Source organism: Alternaria burnsii (assembly GCF_013036055.1).
Source record: "Alternaria burnsii strain CBS107.38 chromosome Unknown 756, whole genome shotgun sequence".
Taxonomy (NCBI): domain Eukaryota; kingdom Fungi; phylum Ascomycota; class Dothideomycetes; order Pleosporales; family Pleosporaceae; genus Alternaria; species Alternaria burnsii.
Genome location: NW_024066128.1, coordinates 135,392 through 153,662, shown reverse-complemented (window position 1 = coordinate 153,662; position 18,271 = coordinate 135,392). Strand labels below are relative to the sequence as shown.

Sequence of the window (18,271 nt, the reverse complement as noted above, 5' to 3'; positions counted from 1 at the left end):
GCCATGGAACTATCCGAGTATTTACTCTCCGGAGTACCGTACCGCTGATTGAAAAGGCATAAGCAGCGTTGGAGGCTAATATAGATGAACCAATCATGACGAGTGCATTTGATGCCGAAGCCCGGCATACTAGAATCCGCGCTATTACCGCATGTAAATCATGTAGTACATCTTTGACACATTTTCGAACCGACTTTCCCTCTCTCACGCCCGTCCTCACCCTCAACCACACTCGATCTGCTTGCACTCCTACCACGCACACCGAATCCCATACACGCCGCGCATTTGACCAACATGGAGGCTCTTTTGCGCCAGTCGAAGTCCATGTGCCCGTTCCTTCACAAGACGTCACCCGCCACTCTGCGCTCCCTCTCCACCACGACGGCCGCTGCCCGCCAGGAAGTCTCTCCAGGCGCCGGAAGCATGTCGAACCTCCAGGTTCTCGCCCGTCGCTGCCCGATCATGGGCAAGGCGCTTGCTGTGCAGAGCTCCCGCAATGGCAACAACGCTCTTGCTGGTGCTTTCGGTGGTGTGCGTGCTTACCACACGCGCGTGAACCGAGCCAGGCTACACACGACAGCGTCCAAGGAAGCCCAGGCTGTCGATATTGAGAGCCTCAGAGGCAAGCAGGGTACGCCAATTCCTATGAAGCCGAGACAGCCGCATCTCTGGCACCGAGTGAAAAGCAGAGCATAAGCTGACATGGCGCAGGTCCACCATTTCCCCACGCTGCTTTGAAGCCGGCCAATGTTAAGCCCTCCAACGTCGCATCTCCGTCTGCCCCGCGAGCCGCGACGTTCGACTACGAAGGCTTTTACCACAATGAGCTGGACAAGAAGCACAAGGACAAGTCGTATCGCTACTTCAACAACATCAACCGATTGGCCAAGGAATTCCCGCGTGCCCACAAGGAATCCCCGGAGGACAAGGTGACTGTCTGGTGCTCTAACGACTACCTCGGCATGGGACGCAACCCCCACGTACTCAAGTCGATGCACGAGACCCTGGACAACTACGGAGCTGGTGCCGGAGGTACCAGAAACATCTCCGGACACAACCAACACGCTGTAGCACTGGAGGACACAGTTGCAAAGCTCCACTCCAAGGAGGCTGCGCTCGTCTTTTCGTCGTGCTATGTAGCAAACGATGCGACTCTTGCGACCCTCGGCAGCAAACTGCCCAACTGCGTCATTCTGTCGGACAGCTTGAACCACGCCTCCATGATCCAGGGCATCCGTCATTCAGGCGCGAAAAAGATGGTATTCAAGCACAACGATGTCGCAGACCTTGAGGCGAAGCTGCAGTCAATTCCTGCCGAATACCCCAAGATCATTGCCTTTGAGAGTGTGTACAGCATGTGCGGTTCCATTGGACCTATCGAAGAAATCTGTGACCTCGCTGAGAAGTACGGTGCCATTACCTTTTTGGACGAAGTCCATGCTGTAGGCATGTACGGACCACACGGTGCCGGTGTCGCTGAACATCTCGACTACGAAGCACACAAGGCAGGGCGGCCCCAGGGCACTATTCAGGACCGCGTAGACATCATCACTGGTACACTCGGAAAAGCTTACGGCTGCGTTGGCGGCTACATTGCCGGCTCTGCCAAGCTTGTCGACACTATCCGATCACTTGCTCCTGGCTTCATTTTCACTACTTCCCTTCCACCGGCGACCATGGCAGGTGCCAAGACGGCCATCGAGTACCAGGCCAACTACCAGGGTGACCGACGCCTGCAGCAACTCCACACCCGCGCTGTCAAGGATGCTTTGAGCGAGAAGAACATCCCCGTTATTCCGAACCCTAGCCACATCATTCCCGTTCTCGTTGGAAACGCCGAGGTGGCCAGGAAGGCGTCTGACCTTCTCCTTGAGGACTGGGGCATCTACGTCCAGGCCATCAACTACCCCACTGTTCCTGTAGGCCAGGAACGACTACGCATCACGCCAACCCCAGGCCACATCCGGGAGTACCGCGACCACCTGGTCGAGGCGGTCGATGCTGTGTGGAAGCAGTTGGGCATCAAGCGCACAAGCGAATGGGCTGCTGAAGGCGGCTTCATCGGCGTTGGCGAGGCTGGCAAGGAGGAGGTCGCTCCCCTCTGGACTGACGAGCAACTTGGTCTGACTGATGTCATGAATGAGATGAAGGCAGGCCAGGGTGCGACCGGCGTGCTCGAGGCTGTGCTCGAGAACGAGCGCAAGGCTACAGCACAGGCTGTTGCTGCTGCTGCTTAGACGTGTAGTCAGGCGGTTAGTGATGAGGTCTGGTCGCTCGTTTAATTATTTGAGGCCTATGTAGTTGGATGAAGCGTTGATAGCGCGGAGAAATTTACTTGTGATTCGTCCGCGCAAAAACATGTCCATGCTAATGCGTGACTATGTTGATACAGTAGTAGTGTTGTGAGGCTCAAGTGAAAGTGAAATGGTGCCTTTGTATTGTCGTGTGTTGGTGGATGTGGAGTGCACGGCCCCGGCGTTAGGTTCACGTCAGCCATTGCGCTAGCGGACAGCTCCCAGGGTTTGAGCCTCACGAAATCGAGACACGCTCCATCATCAACCGCGCTCGCCGCAACGCGACTCTACCATCCGGCGCTGCCCGCCCCCATCTAATCGCCGCCTAATCCAGCATTCACTGTAATTGCTGGCTGCAGGGCGCGCACATATCACGAGACGGCTACCCATCACCCTCACGAGCAACCACCGCATGCTCCCCACACATTTCATCAACTCTTTGCTCGCGCCGGTCTCTCGATCGTAAGAGGGTACCATTATGCCTCCTCCACCCAAGCGCAAGCGACCCGAGCGCACTTACTCACAGGACGACGACCGCAGTGGACGCCCGTCGCCGCACCGCCCCCAGAACCTCGGATTCGCGCATCACCAGCAGCAGCAGCAGCAGCAGGCCAACAGCCCGCGCGGAGGCGGCGGCGGCGGCGGAGGTGGCAGGCGGCAGAGCAGAAACAACGGACGCGGTGGCTCCAGCGTTCCCCAGAGCCCTAACAACGCCTCATCACACGCATCGCCGACCGCCATGTCTCCGCCTGCGAACACCTTCCCGTTGACTCGGCCGTCTCAAGCCACACCCACCACCCCGGCCCCAGCGCCGGCTCCCTCACAACCTTCGACGCCTTCCACACCGCGCGAGGTCCCCGAGAGCAATGACTATCTGACGCCAGACCGCGTCGCTCGCTGGAATGGCGAAGCACGCGACGCTGTGGTCAAGGCCGCCATGGCTGCTCAAGGCACAGGCGACGTCCTCACCCTCTCGGTCATATTTCACGAGATCATCGAGGCGTCCATGGACCAGCTGCTAGATGCCGGCGAGCTGGGCTCCATAGTACGCGACATCACATCTGCCCCGGCCGACGAGCACGTCGACTCAGTATCGACGTTCCTCGACACGCTGAGTTCGCTCACACAAGATGAAGGCAAACAGGCGCTCGTGCGACAAATGCTTGTCGCGACAGACATCGACGTGTCGCGCATGCGAGCCGAACTAGAAAATGACCTCTTGAAGTCCTTGGGCCTTGTTCGCGATAGCTTCTCCAAAATGGCCGTTCGCAAAGCAACTCACGCCCTGTACCGACAGTCCAACTACAACCTGCTGCGCGAAGAGACCGAGGGCTACTCCAAGCTTATGACCGAGTACTTCACCACCGTAAACAGCGAACCGCCCTCACAGGAAGTCGTCGGCGAGACCTGGCAACGAGTAAACGCTCTCATTGGCGCATTCGACCTGGACATTGGCAGAGTTCTCGATGTGACGCTGGATGTGTTTGCCAACCTCCTAGTCAAGCACGGAAGGTTCTTTGTCAAGATGCTAAGGTCGAGCGCATGGTGGCCCGAGCTACGTGGTTTCGATAACATCAAGTGGGAAGAGCCCGAAGTACCGACATTGCCCTTATGGGCGCGACCTGATGCGAAGCAGTGGTATTACACCGATGAAGAGAAGGACGAACAGCTGCGCCTGCGAGAGTCGCGCGACTGCAAATTCTGGCAGCGAGTTGGTGAGTTGGGCGACCGGGCAGGCATTCAGGCCTTCTTTGAACTTGGAGGCCGTCGCATCACTGCGAACAACCGACAACCCGACCAGACCTTACCTGCTGAAGGCGCGCCATTATCGAAGCAACAGGCCGCTCGGAAATGGGCCGACGAGTGGATGGAGCAGACCAAGACACTCCCTCCGTCAGGAAACGACATCGCCGCCCAACTGCTTGGCTTCAAGCTCCAATTCTACGCGTCAGACGTCCGCGATGCCACCGACGAACTTCCTGACAATCTCATGTACCTGATTGCGCTCCTGATCAAGATTGGCTTCATCTCTATTCTGGATCTTTATCCTCATCTATATCCACTAGAGCCAGATATGGGTGCACACAAAGAAAAGCTCCTCAAGGCCAAGAAAGAGAAGGAGGATAGCGAACGAGGCGCAGTTGTCAACGCTCTGACTATGGCCGGTGCGCTGCCTGACGAGACTCCTGGCCCGCCAGCTGTTTCTCGCCTCCGAGACGCCGACTCCAGATCCAAATCCGACACTGGACGGAGCACGCCCGCCAAGTCTGATGAGCCCGTGGACAAGAAGAAAGCTTTACCCGAGCCCAAGGACCAGAAGTTCACGCTTTTGAAGAGTCTGTTGTGCATCGGCGCGCTTCCGGAAGCTTTATTCATTCTCGGGCGACATCCTTGGTTTCTGGACGTTTACCCCGAGCTGTTGGACCTCATCTTCCGCCTGGCACATCACTCTCTGAGCAAGGTTTACGAGGAATCCAAACCGACCTCGGTTGAAAAGTCCGTCATTGCCACCAAGGGTAGTAATAATAAGGGTATCATGCGGCCGAGTGATTACGTCCCTCGACGGACTCTCCGATGGGCCAAACCGGACCGGAAAGACCAAGATGGAGGAACCGACTACAAGTTCTATTGGGAAGACTGGGTTGACAACGTCCCTGTGTGTCAAGAGGTGGACGATGTCATCAAGCTTTGCACCAGTCTCCTAGGCTTGGTGGGACCAGAGTGTGGAAAGGATAGCGTTCTCCTAACCAAGATAATACGTATCGGCAAGAAGAATCTGGCCGATGATCCTTCCGAGTCAAATCGAAAGCGATGGGTCAACTTCTCAGCAACTTTCATTGCACCGGCGATTACTTTCACAGGCAGAAACCCAGGAGTCATCAACGAGGCATGGGATCTGTTCAAACATTTCGATACAGCCACACGATACACCATTTACCAACAGTGGTTCAACGGAATGCTCAAGCCGGTGATCAAGACTGCTTTCAAAGAAGTCGAAACTGAAACCCGGAAGACTTTGAGTCGTATCTCTGCTACCAACACCAAAGAATATGGTCGCAAAATCGCCAAGATCTCGTATGCTAGCCCAGGCATCGTCTTCCGAACAACAGTCAAGCAATTGGTCAACTACCCAAACATGATCACTGCCTTGGTCGAATGCAGTCGATATCTTACTTTGCTTGGGTATGACGTCCTGACCTGGACGCTGGTTACATACCTTCTCAACCCCGACAAAGGATCACAGCAGGATGACGGTATGTTGTCTGCGCCGTGGTTAAAGAACATTGCTACCTTTGTCGGCAAAGCTTACGCAAGATATCACTTGATGGATCCTGTTCCCGTTCTACAGCTCACCACACACCAGCTCTTGACTGCTGAAGGCGAGCTATACATGTTGGATGTTCTTGAACAAATAGTCAAGTCGATGGGTGGCATTAGTGTCAGTGGATCTGTATCAGAGTCAGTGACTCTGGCGCTTTGCGCAGGACCTGCCCTTCGTACGTTCACTTTACAGTATCGTCTAGCGGATAACCGTACCCACGCTGCTTCTTCAGCAAGACGTCTAGTCAGGTGTCTGAAGGAGACGGGACTCGGACCACAAATCCTCATCGCACTGGCGCAGCACGTGGAAGCTTATGTCCACCGCGACGACCAGCTGGAAGTACCTGACAAGCCTGTACTTTTCAACGTCGATAAATTGCGCTCCGTCATGCTTCAATACCTGGAGCTCCTCCGTACATTCCTGTCTGTGGACGACTTTGACGCTCTGTTCCCTTCACTGGTAGAGATGATTGCAAATTACCACGTTGAGCCGGACGTTGCTTTCACGATTGCTCGTGCGGGCATAACAGCCAAGGCCAATGCTTTCCGAGCTGAACAACGCTCGAAGCTACTTTCCGATGCACAGACGAACGGCGATGTTGTCATGAGCGGCGTGGAAGAGTCACAAGCTGTGGATGGAGCTCAAGATGATGTCACATCCGCCGAGACCTCGAAAGCGAAAGAAGATGTGGAGATGAAAGATTCTGCTCCTGCAGAAGGAGACTCGGCATCCGTGACTGCAGCTCGTTCGGACAAGCCTTTCTTGCCCGATGTGCCAAATTCAGAGGTTGAAATCCTCGCGAACCAACTGAAGGAGCAGCTACCGGAGACCTTCGGCAACCATCCTTGTGTGTCCTACTATGTCGCATTCTGGCAGTTGTCCCTGACAGACGTTGTCGTCGACGTCGATGGCATCAATCAACAATACAAGGATTCAATCGAGACCTTGGAGCGACAACTGCCCGCTCCTGTGCCCGAGCGCCGTGGGTACCGACCTAACGTACCCAAAGCTGATTCAGAATCTGTCAAGGCTCTTAAGGAGAACATAGCCAGGATCAAGGACGAACAACAGGTTGTCACGAAGAACCATGCTGTGACACAAGAGAGTTTGAAGGTCGAATTGCGTCGATGGTTCGAGGGCGTTCCAATGATGGGACCACAGTGCGACGTCTTGCACAACGCTCTACTCCAAGACTGCTTTATCCCTCGCAGTCGCATATCTCAAGAAGACGCCCAATATGCGTTCTCTATGCTCATGTTCATGCACAGCTCAGGTGTGCCAGGGTTCCGCATGAGTCGGCTACTGGATATGCTCTTCAACGCAAATAGGCTTACATCTATTATCAGTATGTACACTGAAGCAGAGTCCTCTTCTTTCGGGAGATTCCTCGGTGGTATTTTGCGTGAGCTACAAGTCTGGCAGGAGAACAAGGATGATGCTTTTGTCAAGAACGCCCATGGTTTGGAAAAGAATCTTCCTGGCTTTGGCAGGAGCTACGACGGGGACCGCAACGCGACAAGCTTCTTCACTTACGACCAGTTTTGCATGGTGTTGTTCAAGTGGCACAAGGCACTTGCAGCTGCGCTTAAGACGTGCCTGGAGAGCGGCAACTACATGCAAATGCGTAACTCGATCAACGTTCTTCACGCGCTGGGTACCAACTTCCCTAAAGTCACGAGCATGGGCACAGAGCTGAAGGAGATGGTGGTGCGTCTAAAGGAGGGAGAGGAGAGACAGGATCTTATGAGATCGTTGGAGTCTGTTCTTGGACCCATCCTCAAAGGAGAGAAGTTCTGGCAAGAAGATCATGTTTTCCGCAACGTGAGTGCATCCGCATCACCACGCACACGACAGCAAACTAATGCGCTGCAGGTACCGGCACCTACTCCTGCGCCAGGAAGCACGACGAACGGAAGCGACAAAGCTGCTACGGAGAAGGGTAAGACTCCACAGCCACAAGATGCGAAACTCGACGCGGCTGCACCTGCTTTCAAGCCCAAGTCCGAAACGTAAGTTCGCGGATTGTTCCGAGATATCAACAGTGAGACTGATCGACCTTTTCCAGGAATGGTACTCCAGTACGAGAATCGAATGAAAACAGGTCAAAGCATAATAGTGCAACGCCCGCGCCTTCCTCGAGGGACAAGCCGACGCCAAGAACATCCGACAGCAGGCCTTCTACCCCATCGCAACAAGACACCGGCTCCGGCAGACCCACACCGAAGCCAGGTCCTCCGATGCATCATTCGTCTGTTCCACTACGGCCAGACAACAGGAATACACCAGGGCAGAACACTCCCGTTGGCAGACCACCGCACGCATTACCAACGCGACCTGATCCACAACCGAGGAATCGATCAGAACGTCCTATCATTGATCGCACGCCCGAAAGTGCGCATGGTAGATACGACAATCGAGGTCCCCCTGGAGACTACGGCCGACTAGATCGCTCGGTAGATGCCGGACGTCTGCGTGAGGCTTCGCCTGGGCGGCGCGCACGACCTCTGCCTGGTGGCAGAACTCCAGAAAGGGTACCTTCAGCCGCCGAGCATCGCGAATGGTCTGGCAGAGAACGTGATTACGATGATCGGGCCATGCGAGGACCCCCACGAGATTCGCGAGCGCCAGCAGTACGGCCACCCACTTGGGATCCACACAATCCTAGAGATATGAGAGATCAACGTGAGCGTTCTGATCCTCGAGGTCATGCTACGCCTACAGCGATGGAGTCTCGCCGGATGCCCTCTACTTCTTCGTTAGCCAATGAATACCGGCGAGATGGTCCACCAGCCAACGCCCCGTATGCTGCAGAGCAAAACGATAGGCCATCACGATTGCCAGCAGTGCCGATCCCGGCCAAAGAAGAGCCCACAGTCAACCCCGCGCGTGCTGCCTTGATCAATCAAGCAGAGCATGCAGGTGGCAGACACATGCCGCCAAGGTCTGATCGTGACAACCGTAGCGAGCGAGACTCTCGTATGAACTCTCCACGTCATGGCGATGACAGGCGCGGTGACGATCGTCGAGTCGAAGAGCGCCCGCCTGCTGGGTATCATGGACGAAACGACCTGCCCCGAGACGTTCGGGATGAGCGTCCTCAGATGCCACCCTCTGGTGGCCGCGACCGTCGGGACGATCCAGGAGCTAGTGCCCCAACTGGTCCTCGTGGCGGGCGCAACGAAGCCGCTGCAGCGTCTCGTGCATCACGAGAGATGTTCCAGCCTACACCTGGACCACGCGCTCAGGATCCCAACTATGGAAGATTGAACCAGCCTTCGGAGCCGGCACCACCATCGGGCCCACGCAGTGACAGGCCACATGCGCCGTCGCAGCCTTCCACACCGAATGCACCCACCGGTCCCGCAGCGTCACTACCAGCAGGTATTCATCCTAGTAGGCTCGTTAACATCGAGGGTAGAGCACCAAGCGGCCCACCGCTTCAGACTAATATACCGAATGCTCCAAGCGGCCCGCGCGGTAACAACCGCGGTCCCCAGGGACCCGTTCCATCATCACCAGTTGGTCCGCGACCTCCGACCGGTCCCGGAGGACCCAGGAATGCCGGTAACCCTCTCCGTGCCATCAACAACGTATTGACTGGAAATGCGCCCGGCGATCGGTCAAACGAACGCGGCGCACCTCCTTCTAATCCTCCTGTGCGAGGTCGTGGCGCTACACGCGCCAATGGCCCGATAGAAGGATCCGGTGGCATGACAAGCCCGATGCCACCGCCGTCGCTTGATTCTACACCCAACCGTATGGAGAATCAGCATCCGAGAAGCAGCAGAAACGATGATGTATCAAGCAGGATGGAGGGCGCTCCACCAGAAGAAGGCCGCTCAGAGTCACGCAGCCATCGCCACCGATCAGGACGCGAGCGTTCACCCGATCGATCCGACCGACCTCGCGAAGAAAGGAGCAGCCGCAACCCTCCTTCCGACCGCCCAGAGGGTGAGCGAGGCTCCGACCGAGACCGCGGTGGTCGTGAAAAGCGAGGCGGTGACAGGGGAGGCAGCCATCGAGAGCGCGAACGAGACGGAGAATCGAGGTCAGGACGGGAGCCCCGTGAAAGCAGCAGACGCGAGCGTGGTTCTCGTGATGATGGACGAGCTTCGGGAAGGGACGAACGCGATAGGAGGAGCCGTGGTGGCGGAGGCAGTGGAGGAACAGACGATGGCCGCAAGAGAGGTCGCGATCCCCAGGATCAAGGCCATGGAGAAACGAAGAGGAGGCGTTAGTGGCGCCGAGAGGGCGTTCAATGTCCTACGATTTGACGTGAAAGAGGGAAGCAAACCGACACTTCATCAACAACAACAACAACAACAACAATATCTCAACTTCTTTTCTCTTCTACTTTAATTCGACCCTGGGAACTGGAAATTGCATTGCGCGGCGTTTGTCCTTTTTGTCATGCCTATAGTTGTTTGAGGCATTTTACGATACCCCGAGGACGAACAACTTTTCCTGAATCTGTTGGTGTTCTCGAGCGATAAGAAAAACGGCAGCGAAAAACGCATGCATCATTAAGGAGTTTTGTTTGGCTTTTCTGGATAGCCGGATGAAAAGTCCGATTATCATCTGTTTCTTTAACTTTATCTGTACTATCATCACTCAGGAAAGGAGACGACACGAAGAGATGCGACTGCTAGTATAGACTCGCGCGATTAAACGGAATGGAGAAATGCAGTTCTCAACATATGCGACGCAGGTGCAGAGTAAAGTGCTCACTAACATTCTCCATCTTATATACATCTTGTTCCATGGTTCTGGCAGCATACGATAGTACCTTACTTTACCCTCATCCTAAATCGAAGACCGCATCCCCGACCCCTGTCAATCCTATGCAGTTCCCGACTCGAGTATCTCATCCGGATCGCCCAGCAATATAAATTAATACAGACCCTGCAGACTTGCAGACGCGGCAGAGAACTTATGGCTCTGGACCAGACGGTGGATCTTCCGTGCCTGCCGTGGCTTGCGGAAGGCCCGTTGGAAGTGGGGCTTCGCATCGGGATGAACCCAAGAAGAGGGTTAGATCGTCTTCGGCGGCAACAGGCCGTGTACTGCGCATGCTGTACGCAATAAGATGCATTCAGCCCCTGTAAGAGTTGCATACGAAGGATCAAATCGTGCATGGATAATTCCAAGACATGCATCGTGCGAGAGATTTTGCCTGGGCGGGGGCTCAATCGTTCTATGAGAAGCGAAGAGTATATGAGGGGATCTTGCCCTAGAAGAAAAAGAGTTAGTTGACTGGGCTTGAAGTTGAGTTCAGGATGGTATCGTCGTTCATTCAAGTGCTGATTGGCGCTCTTGCAGCTACTGGTGTTTCTGCTGTGCACCTCAAAGCACCGCTCAACCAGACTTATGACTATGTCATTGTCGGAGGAGGCACGTCAGGTCTTACTGTAGCAAACAGGCTGACAGAGAATGGAAAACGCAAGTCATGTTTCTCCCGCAGACCGGCTCCCAACTAACATATCATACAGACACCGTCCTCGTCGTCGAATATGGCTCGCTAAACAACGACCCACGTATCCTTCTCCCAGCCGACACGTTGAACTTCGACCCATCGCGTTTCTACAACTTCACTACGGTCCCCAATGCCGGACTCAACAATGATTCTCGTAGCGTCTTAGTTGGCGCTTTAGTTGGTGGCGGAAGTGCCGTAAATGGCATGTTCTTTGACCGCGGTAGCGTAGCTGACTATGATGCATGGGAGACGCTCGGAAACAAAGGCTGGGGCTTCAAAGACCTCATTCCATACTTCAAGAAATCTGTTACCTTCACGCCCCCAAGCAAAGAAGTAGCGGAGAAGTACAACTACACGTGGGACGAAGAGGCAGCGTATGGCGGAAATGGCGAGATCCAAGTATCTTTCCCACCATTCCAGTATCCAGGTCAGGATCGTGTGTGGAATGCGTGGAACGAGAGTGGTGTTCAGAAGCCCAAGGAAGCTGCTGCGGGGAACGCGCTTGGAGCGATTCTGGCACCTAGTGCGTTGGATCCCGTGACGAGGACGAGGAGTTATGCTCGGACTGCGCATTATGATCAATATGCGCAGAGGCCGAACTATCACCTTCTGACTGGATATCAAGCTACCGAGGTCTTGTTTAAGGAGGGTGGTGAGTTGGAGGCTGAAGGCTTGAACATCGTCAAGGTGGGAAGCACTGAGAAGACGGTGGTGAAGGCAAGGAAGGAAGTTATTATTGCGGCAGGCGCGATATGGACGCCATGGTTGCTTCAGAGCAGTGGTGTTGGTCCCAAAAGCATTCTCGACAAGGCAGGTATCGAAGTCAAGAAGCATCTGCCTGGCGTAGGCGCAAACTTCCAAGACCATCCCCTTGGAGGCAGTGTCTGGAACTGGACCAATAACCCTTACAACCCCAAATCTTCCGATCTGGCAACCAACCAAACGTTTTATGCTGAAGCTGAGAAAGAGTACATCCAGTCGCGTGAAGGCCCTCTCACTCTGTCACGAGGCAACCAAGCTGGCTTCCTGCCCCTCAAGACCCTCGATCCAGAAGGGTGGCAAACACTCGTAGATGCCGTCGCAGGTCAAGATCCAACTCCCTATCTCCCAGCTGAATATGACGAAACGCTTATCGCAGGTGCCAAAGCAGCACAAAAGCTCACGGCCGACCTTCTCGGACGCGAAGATGCTGCAGCCTATGAAGTCCTTTTCGGTGAAGGGCCTGTAGGCAGTGGCGTGTTGATGCGCCCCTTGAGTCGCGGCACCGTCAACATCAATCCGAAAGATCTCTCATCAGGTCCGTTGGTCGATTGGCGAACTTTCTCCAATCCCTTGGACGTCAAAGCCCTAGCTCGTATGGTGCCTTTCGCGCGCCGCTTTAACACCCTACCTTCGTTCTCTGGCCTAGATCCCGTTGAACTCACACCTGGTTTGAATGTTACGAGTGATACTGCGATTGAGAGATACTTGCGCACTACAACGGCGCCAACGTTTGCTCATCCGGCGGGTACTGCGTCAATGCTTCCAAAGGAACATGGAGGTGTGGTGGATACGGATCTGAAGGTCTATGGCGTTGGGAAGTTGAGCGTGGTAGATGCAAGTGTGATGCCCTATCTGCCGGCGACGCATCTCTGTACAACTGTTTATGCTATCGCGGAGAAGGCGGCAGATGCTATCAAGGCGAGGACGGGTTGGGATGAGTAAGGGTTGATGCAGTGTATGAAGTGGTTGTTGATGTGCCAAGGCACATCTCGGTGATATTCCGATAACATCTTCGAATTTCAACTGCAGATTTGATATATAAACACGCGTGTTTCTCTTGACGTGAAGTGCTCAATCACACTATGTGAATTATCTCAAAATCTTGTCGTAGACTCTCATCAACAACGAACGTATTGTAGAAATTGTCGTCCGGGAAGAAATCCAGGTTCTTGACTTTCATGAAGCCAATTCTGCGATATTCGTGTTTAGCGGCGTTGCTTTCAGTCAGGATAAGAGCTGACATCTCGCGATGTACTTCATCCCACGTCTCCACAAGGCAAGGTACGCACCAGGCTCCAAATCCACTAGAAAAAGACTGATGGGTACGAGAAGCCTGACCGGCGGTACCTTCCACTGCTAGAGAGCAACTTTCGCCCATCTGGGGGTCTTGATGTTGTCTTGACACGTCCTCGTATAGTTGCATCGAATCGAGATATACGTGTCCGACCAAGGACTTTGTCAGTGGGTCAAAGGCATAAACGCCCCAATGAAAATCGTCGTTTATAGTTCCACCCGGGATGCTGAGCCCTAGATTTGCTGAATCCGCTACTAACATTGCCCTTCGCATTCTTGTGCGGATAGTTAGTTTGGCGAACGTAATACAACCGAAAGCAGCAAGAGCTCCCGGAAGATGTGAGACTTCCAAACCAAGAACCTGTATGCCTCTTTCTGGGAGACATTCTCTACGAGCGGCAGTGAAAGAAATACTCCCGCCATGTACAGAAGCCCACGACCAAGTTGGCGCAAGGTACTCAAAAGATTCTTCGTCGGTGGACCCCACTTCGCTCGAATGAGTTCCAGTGTTCACCCACCAGCAGAGGCCAACCTGCAGGTCCTCTTTCCACAATCCGGCAGCATATGTAAGACCATAGTTCTTTTGCATGAGCCTCGCCAAGCCTGCAATTGCAAGTAGTTTATCGGAATGAACACTCAGTTCTCTACGGCTGTAGGCGCGAACCATCTCGTACCAGGTATCAAAATGGGTGTGTCGAAAGCCATCTGAGGAAGGCAAGGATTTGTCAAAGAGGTCTGGACGCCGCACTACCGATCGCATCAAGTCGTTTGGCATCTCGAACAGCATCTCTTTGTCATTATGACTAATGTCAATTGAGTTTGATATGTTGAGTGTCGTACCACCTTCACACGTGTGAGTTTCCATACAACGCCAATCGACCATACTGGGCCCAAAAGCGACTAAACGTCCAGATAAAACCTCCTCTTGAAGGACCCATCCTCTTGAATTCAAAAAGTCGTAAGATGTGTCTTTTCCCATCTTTATGGATATGTCGCCATGTAGAAGCTTGCTGTCCCTTTTCAGCGTTATTGGAACGTTGCAGGCTTTGCTTGTTCGAGCGTCGCGTTTAGAGAAAAGACCCGAATCAGTGTTTGGACCGTTCGCTGCGAAGATGGTCACCGCTGACTGTCGATAGATGTCCCCCATTACAGCCATTTCGTTTCGTAGGTCTTCTGGCTCGTCCTGGATGATGCATATTGCGTCAATCCATAGATAACGATATCCAAGCATCCTGGTAACTTGCAAAGCGTCCTTAAAGGTTTTAGGCATCGAGCTATCGAGTGGCAACTCTTTTTTGAATTGTTCATACGACCCGGACCCCTTTTTGCAAAGCAGCTTGCATCCTTGGCCCCAGCAGTAACTTAGTGTTAAGTAGTCGGCTCGAATCCCAGTAGTTTCTACCAGACAAGGCCGACCCGGCGCTCCGACGTCAATAACTCTGGTAGGGAGTAAAGGCAATCCCTGTAGTATAGCCTCCGTCCTACAATAATGGTGCGTTTCCAGACATTTCCATAGCCATGTCTTTATCAAATCCATGTTGAGATTAGACCCTGTGTGATTGTCCGCTGCCGAACCGATCGGACTGTTTCCGCCTTCGTAGTCGGGCGAAAGGACGCAGGAACGATCTAGAGCGGCACTCACATCATCTGCACTACAGATCAGATAGAACTCTACACATGCTCAACTTACATACCAGAGATAGGTCTGTCCATCTCAAGCCAACATCTTCTCTCCCCACAGTAGATACGTAGATAGCCAAACATTCTATCACGAAAATCAAGGTCTTCGTCCATGTTCCAGGAACTATTGCTCTTTACGATAATGAGAACTTGTGTGTTGCCGTCATCATTGTCAGGATGCGCAGGAGTATATTCAGTCGTCTGGAACAGTCGAAACCAGAAAAGGGCACACAATCGACATCCACGACTAGCCGAGATTTCCAGTGCTTCCTGAGAAGGTTGATGCACACTCACTAGGATTGCAAGAGGATCGATTTCATATCGAAAGAGCTCTGACCACTCGACACCTGGGAGGTTGAGCTCCCCTGCAGGTGAAAAAACGAGGTTTTGGCAAAATCGGCACAGCATCGCATAGGGTGGTTGGAATCAGAACATTCGGCAGACGAATACGTGGCGATGGAAAGCAGGTCAGCTTTTCGGGTGGAGGAGTAGCGCCAAACAACGTCAAATGCTGCGCAGGGCAGGTCACGCTGTTGAAGGAAAAAATGAGACAACAGCAGGAAAAGATCATCCTCGAGAGTGCTGCGTAACACAACAGCAGAGTAAAGAAGTTTCAAAACAGTAACCATCCGTAGAACCTATATAAAAGAGTACTTTTGCATGGTTTTTCCCCTACCTTGATTGCTGTGATTGTAATGTTGTAGGGGTAAGAGGGCAGCAGGGGCGAACCACCAATGACATCCTATCTAGCAGATTTGACTCGTTGCATCTCTGACTAGACCTTGGGTGTTTTTGTTTGTCAAGTATCGCTGCTACACCATGAGAGGAACCCAACGCCTGTGGAATCTTGTGTTTTGTTTGCATTCATAGGCCGTGAATTCTATAGGGTATCATGTTCGCCAACCATTCACTTGGCAGTATTATACGCCGCACAATGTAATCTGCTATCCATACCGGGACACGCTATTCTCGGCTTACTCCTGGCCCCAAGTATCATCATCACCAATCTCTCCAACAATCTCCACACCCTGCTCTTCCTGGAAGGCGACCTGCTTGTTCTTCCCCCTCTTCTTCTTTCCCTTGCCATTCTCCTTGTTTGTTCCATCACCCAACGGGTTACCATCTGCATCAACACCGGCAATCTCACGTTGCCGTTTTCTCTCTTGGGCTTCTGCTTGTGCAGCAGCGATTTTCTCTCGCATCTCCGCCTCGTGTTCGGCCAATTCACGCTTGATCTTATCTGCATCTGCGAAAGACTCTTCCGTCTTCTCCGACTCCATCAAAAACTTGTCCCATCCGCCTTCGTTGATCTTGCATCGTCCTTGGAGAGCTTCCCTCACACGGTCCGGGTTTTCACGCTCTTCGCGGGTGAACTTTGTCTTGATGGAGCGCCGTGTGAAACCTGGAAACATCTGGGATATCATCTGAAAGTCTGTACCAAAAGATTCGAGGGCCTCGTAGAATTTCTTTGTAAGGACATCGTTCCAACGTCGGCCCTGGCCAGGCAGAAGGAATTCATTGGGGAAGCGCTTGTTGTTCTTCATGAAGCTACGGGTTGTGAGACGTGCAGTGATATCTTGGTCTTCTGTGACAACCATTTCGTTGATGATGCGATCTGCATCACCCTCTCGATCGATTACTCCAGAGTCAGGTACTAGTTCCATGACACCGTCTGCATTCAAGCGTAATCTAGGACCCTGCTCGACTTGTGCAGCCGCCAGCTCTGCCCCTGCTGCAGCCAGGGCTGCGTCGGCCTTCTCTTGTTCCTCCCTTGAGATGACCTTTTTGTTGTCTTCCTCTCTTCGACGTTGCTTGACTGCATCCCAATCAATGGTACGCATCTGCTTCTCAAGCGCAGACAGTTTTCCAATGCGAACAGTCCGAGCTGCTAGAGAATCCATGTAAGTGACATCAGGGTCGATGGTCTGGTCTTCGGCGTCGGATGGCGTGGGCTCTCGTGGCGGTCTTCCCTTCCGTTTCTTTTCTTTCCTTGTGCCTTCTTCACCTTCAATACCATCGACTTCGTCGCCATCAGGGGTGGCCTTCCTCCGTCTCTTTGCTTTTGGCTTGCGACGCGCTGCAGCTGCCACGATGTCATCGGCTATGCGCCCGACCTCGTCTTCTGTGCCTTGGACGATCTCGCTGCTTAGGGCTTCCCGAGGCTTTCTTGGCTTTCTGGCTTTCTTCGGTGGGGCTGGGACTCCCTCGCCGTCCTGGGCGGTAGCTTCGGTGGCCTTTTTCTTCGCACGAGGTTTGGCGGCGGGTCGCTTCCGGGTGGGCTGAGCCTCTTCTTCGTCTCCATCTTCCTGTGCGACGTGGTCTGCATCCGGATCTGCTGTAACGTTCTTCTTTGCTCGCGGCTTCGGCGGCTGGCGAGGCTTCCGGGTTGGCTCCGCAGTAACAGCATCCTCTTCGCCCTCTGGGGGGTGGTTCACCGCTGCCCAAGGAAGCGTCCTCCTCTTTCGCGGTTGTGGAAGGGCCTGTGCATCTGCAGTTGAGGCTTCGAGATTGGGATCGATGTTTTGTTCTCCACCGTCATTTGCTGGTGCTAGCGTATCGACTGTAGCCGCGACCTCTGGCTCCCCTATGCGACGTCTCTTAGGTGACCTACCACCGCTTCCCACATCCTCCAAGTATTGAGTGGTGAGACCTGGGTCTGTCGAGGACGGTACAGCAATGTGAGGCTCACTGTCTGCTTGTGTCTGAGTCTCTGTACTTGCAGGCGCTGGAGTGGAGAAAGGTTCTGCGGGGGTTGGGGTTGGGGTTGGGGTTGGCTGTGGAAGCGCTGTTGAGGATTCGGCTGTACTCGGGGCGGATTGAGGAGCAGTCTCTGCTGCGGGTTCCTGTGTGGCAGCTGGTGTGGGCAACTGTGGGACATTCTGAGCTTCCGTGACGGGCGCATGCGAGGTCTCGGGTTGAGTCTGTGAAGTTTGCGATTCGGCAGTCGCCGCCGGTGTCTCTGGGGCAGCAGAAGGCGTGGGGGTTGGGGCAGGAGCTCTCCGTCGTGCGGCTTTGGGTGCAAATTTCTTGCCTGTCGTGTTTTCTGACCGCGGCTCAGCATAGGTGGCGGGCAGACTTGGGGCGACTCACTATTGATGAAGGAACTGAAAGTCGCCGCCGCCGCCGGTTTTGGCGCAGGTGCGGACGCAGGTACTTTGTCGCCGCCGGAAGCGTCCTCGGCAGACATGGTGTATGTGTGTATGAAGGCAGCGTATGGCTGCTGTCGACTCTTTCTCACATTGGTGGGGATTGTACAGGACGGAACATGGTCGCGTCGTGGAAACACAGACCAGGTGCTAGCGCGACACTAGCTCTTGGCAGCCCAGCCAGCAGCTAACGAACTCTCTTCGCTCGACTCTCCTCACCCACCCTCTCTCTGGCCTCACACGACACCCGACCTCCTCCCGTTTCTCTTCGCCCGCCCGCTCTAACATCTCCTTTCATGCC

The 18,271-nt window shown here is 53.9% G+C and overlaps 5 protein-coding genes across 5 annotated transcripts; 3 read left to right on the top strand and 2 right to left on the bottom strand.

Annotated features, from left to right (window-relative positions):
- Window positions 1–294: 294 nt before the first annotated feature.
- On the top strand, window positions 295–2,237 carry GT037_010482 (5-aminolevulinate synthase mitochondrial precursor; the record flags this gene model as incomplete). Its single annotated transcript, XM_038935529.1, has 2 exons — window positions 295–631; window positions 712–2,237. 2 exons carry the CDS (start codon window positions 295–297, stop codon window positions 2,235–2,237), a joined length of 1,863 nt encoding a protein of 620 aa, XP_038781779.1.
- Window positions 2,238–2,772: 535 nt separating this feature from the next.
- GT037_010481 (uncharacterized protein) lies at window positions 2,773–9,854 on the top strand (the record flags this gene model as incomplete). Its single annotated transcript, XM_038935528.1, has 3 exons — window positions 2,773–7,437; window positions 7,489–7,625; window positions 7,682–9,854. The coding sequence occupies 3 exons, from the start codon at window positions 2,773–2,775 to the stop codon at window positions 9,852–9,854; spliced, it is 6,975 nt and encodes a 2,324-aa protein (XP_038781778.1).
- Window positions 9,855–10,883: 1,029 nt separating this feature from the next.
- Window positions 10,884–12,793, top strand: GT037_010480 (choline dehydrogenase; the record flags this gene model as incomplete). The annotated part of the gene is made up of 2 exons (XM_038935527.1): window positions 10,884–11,064; window positions 11,106–12,793. Coding segments are annotated over 2 exons (1,869 nt in total), but the record flags the coding sequence as incomplete, so codon positions are not given.
- A 133-nt stretch (window positions 12,794–12,926) lies between these two features.
- On the bottom strand, window positions 12,927–14,375 carry GT037_010479 (uncharacterized protein; the record flags this gene model as incomplete). The annotated part of the gene is made up of 1 exon (XM_038935526.1): window positions 12,927–14,375. The coding sequence occupies one exon, from the start codon at window positions 14,373–14,375 to the stop codon at window positions 12,927–12,929; it is 1,449 nt and encodes a 482-aa protein (XP_038781776.1).
- Window positions 14,376–15,798: 1,423 nt separating this feature from the next.
- GT037_010478 (uncharacterized protein) lies at window positions 15,799–18,011 on the bottom strand (the record flags this gene model as incomplete). Its single annotated transcript, XM_038935525.1, has 2 exons — window positions 15,799–17,867; window positions 17,915–18,011. 2 exons carry the CDS (start codon window positions 18,009–18,011, stop codon window positions 15,799–15,801), a joined length of 2,166 nt encoding a protein of 721 aa, XP_038781775.1.
- Window positions 18,012–18,271: the final 260 nt, after the last annotated feature.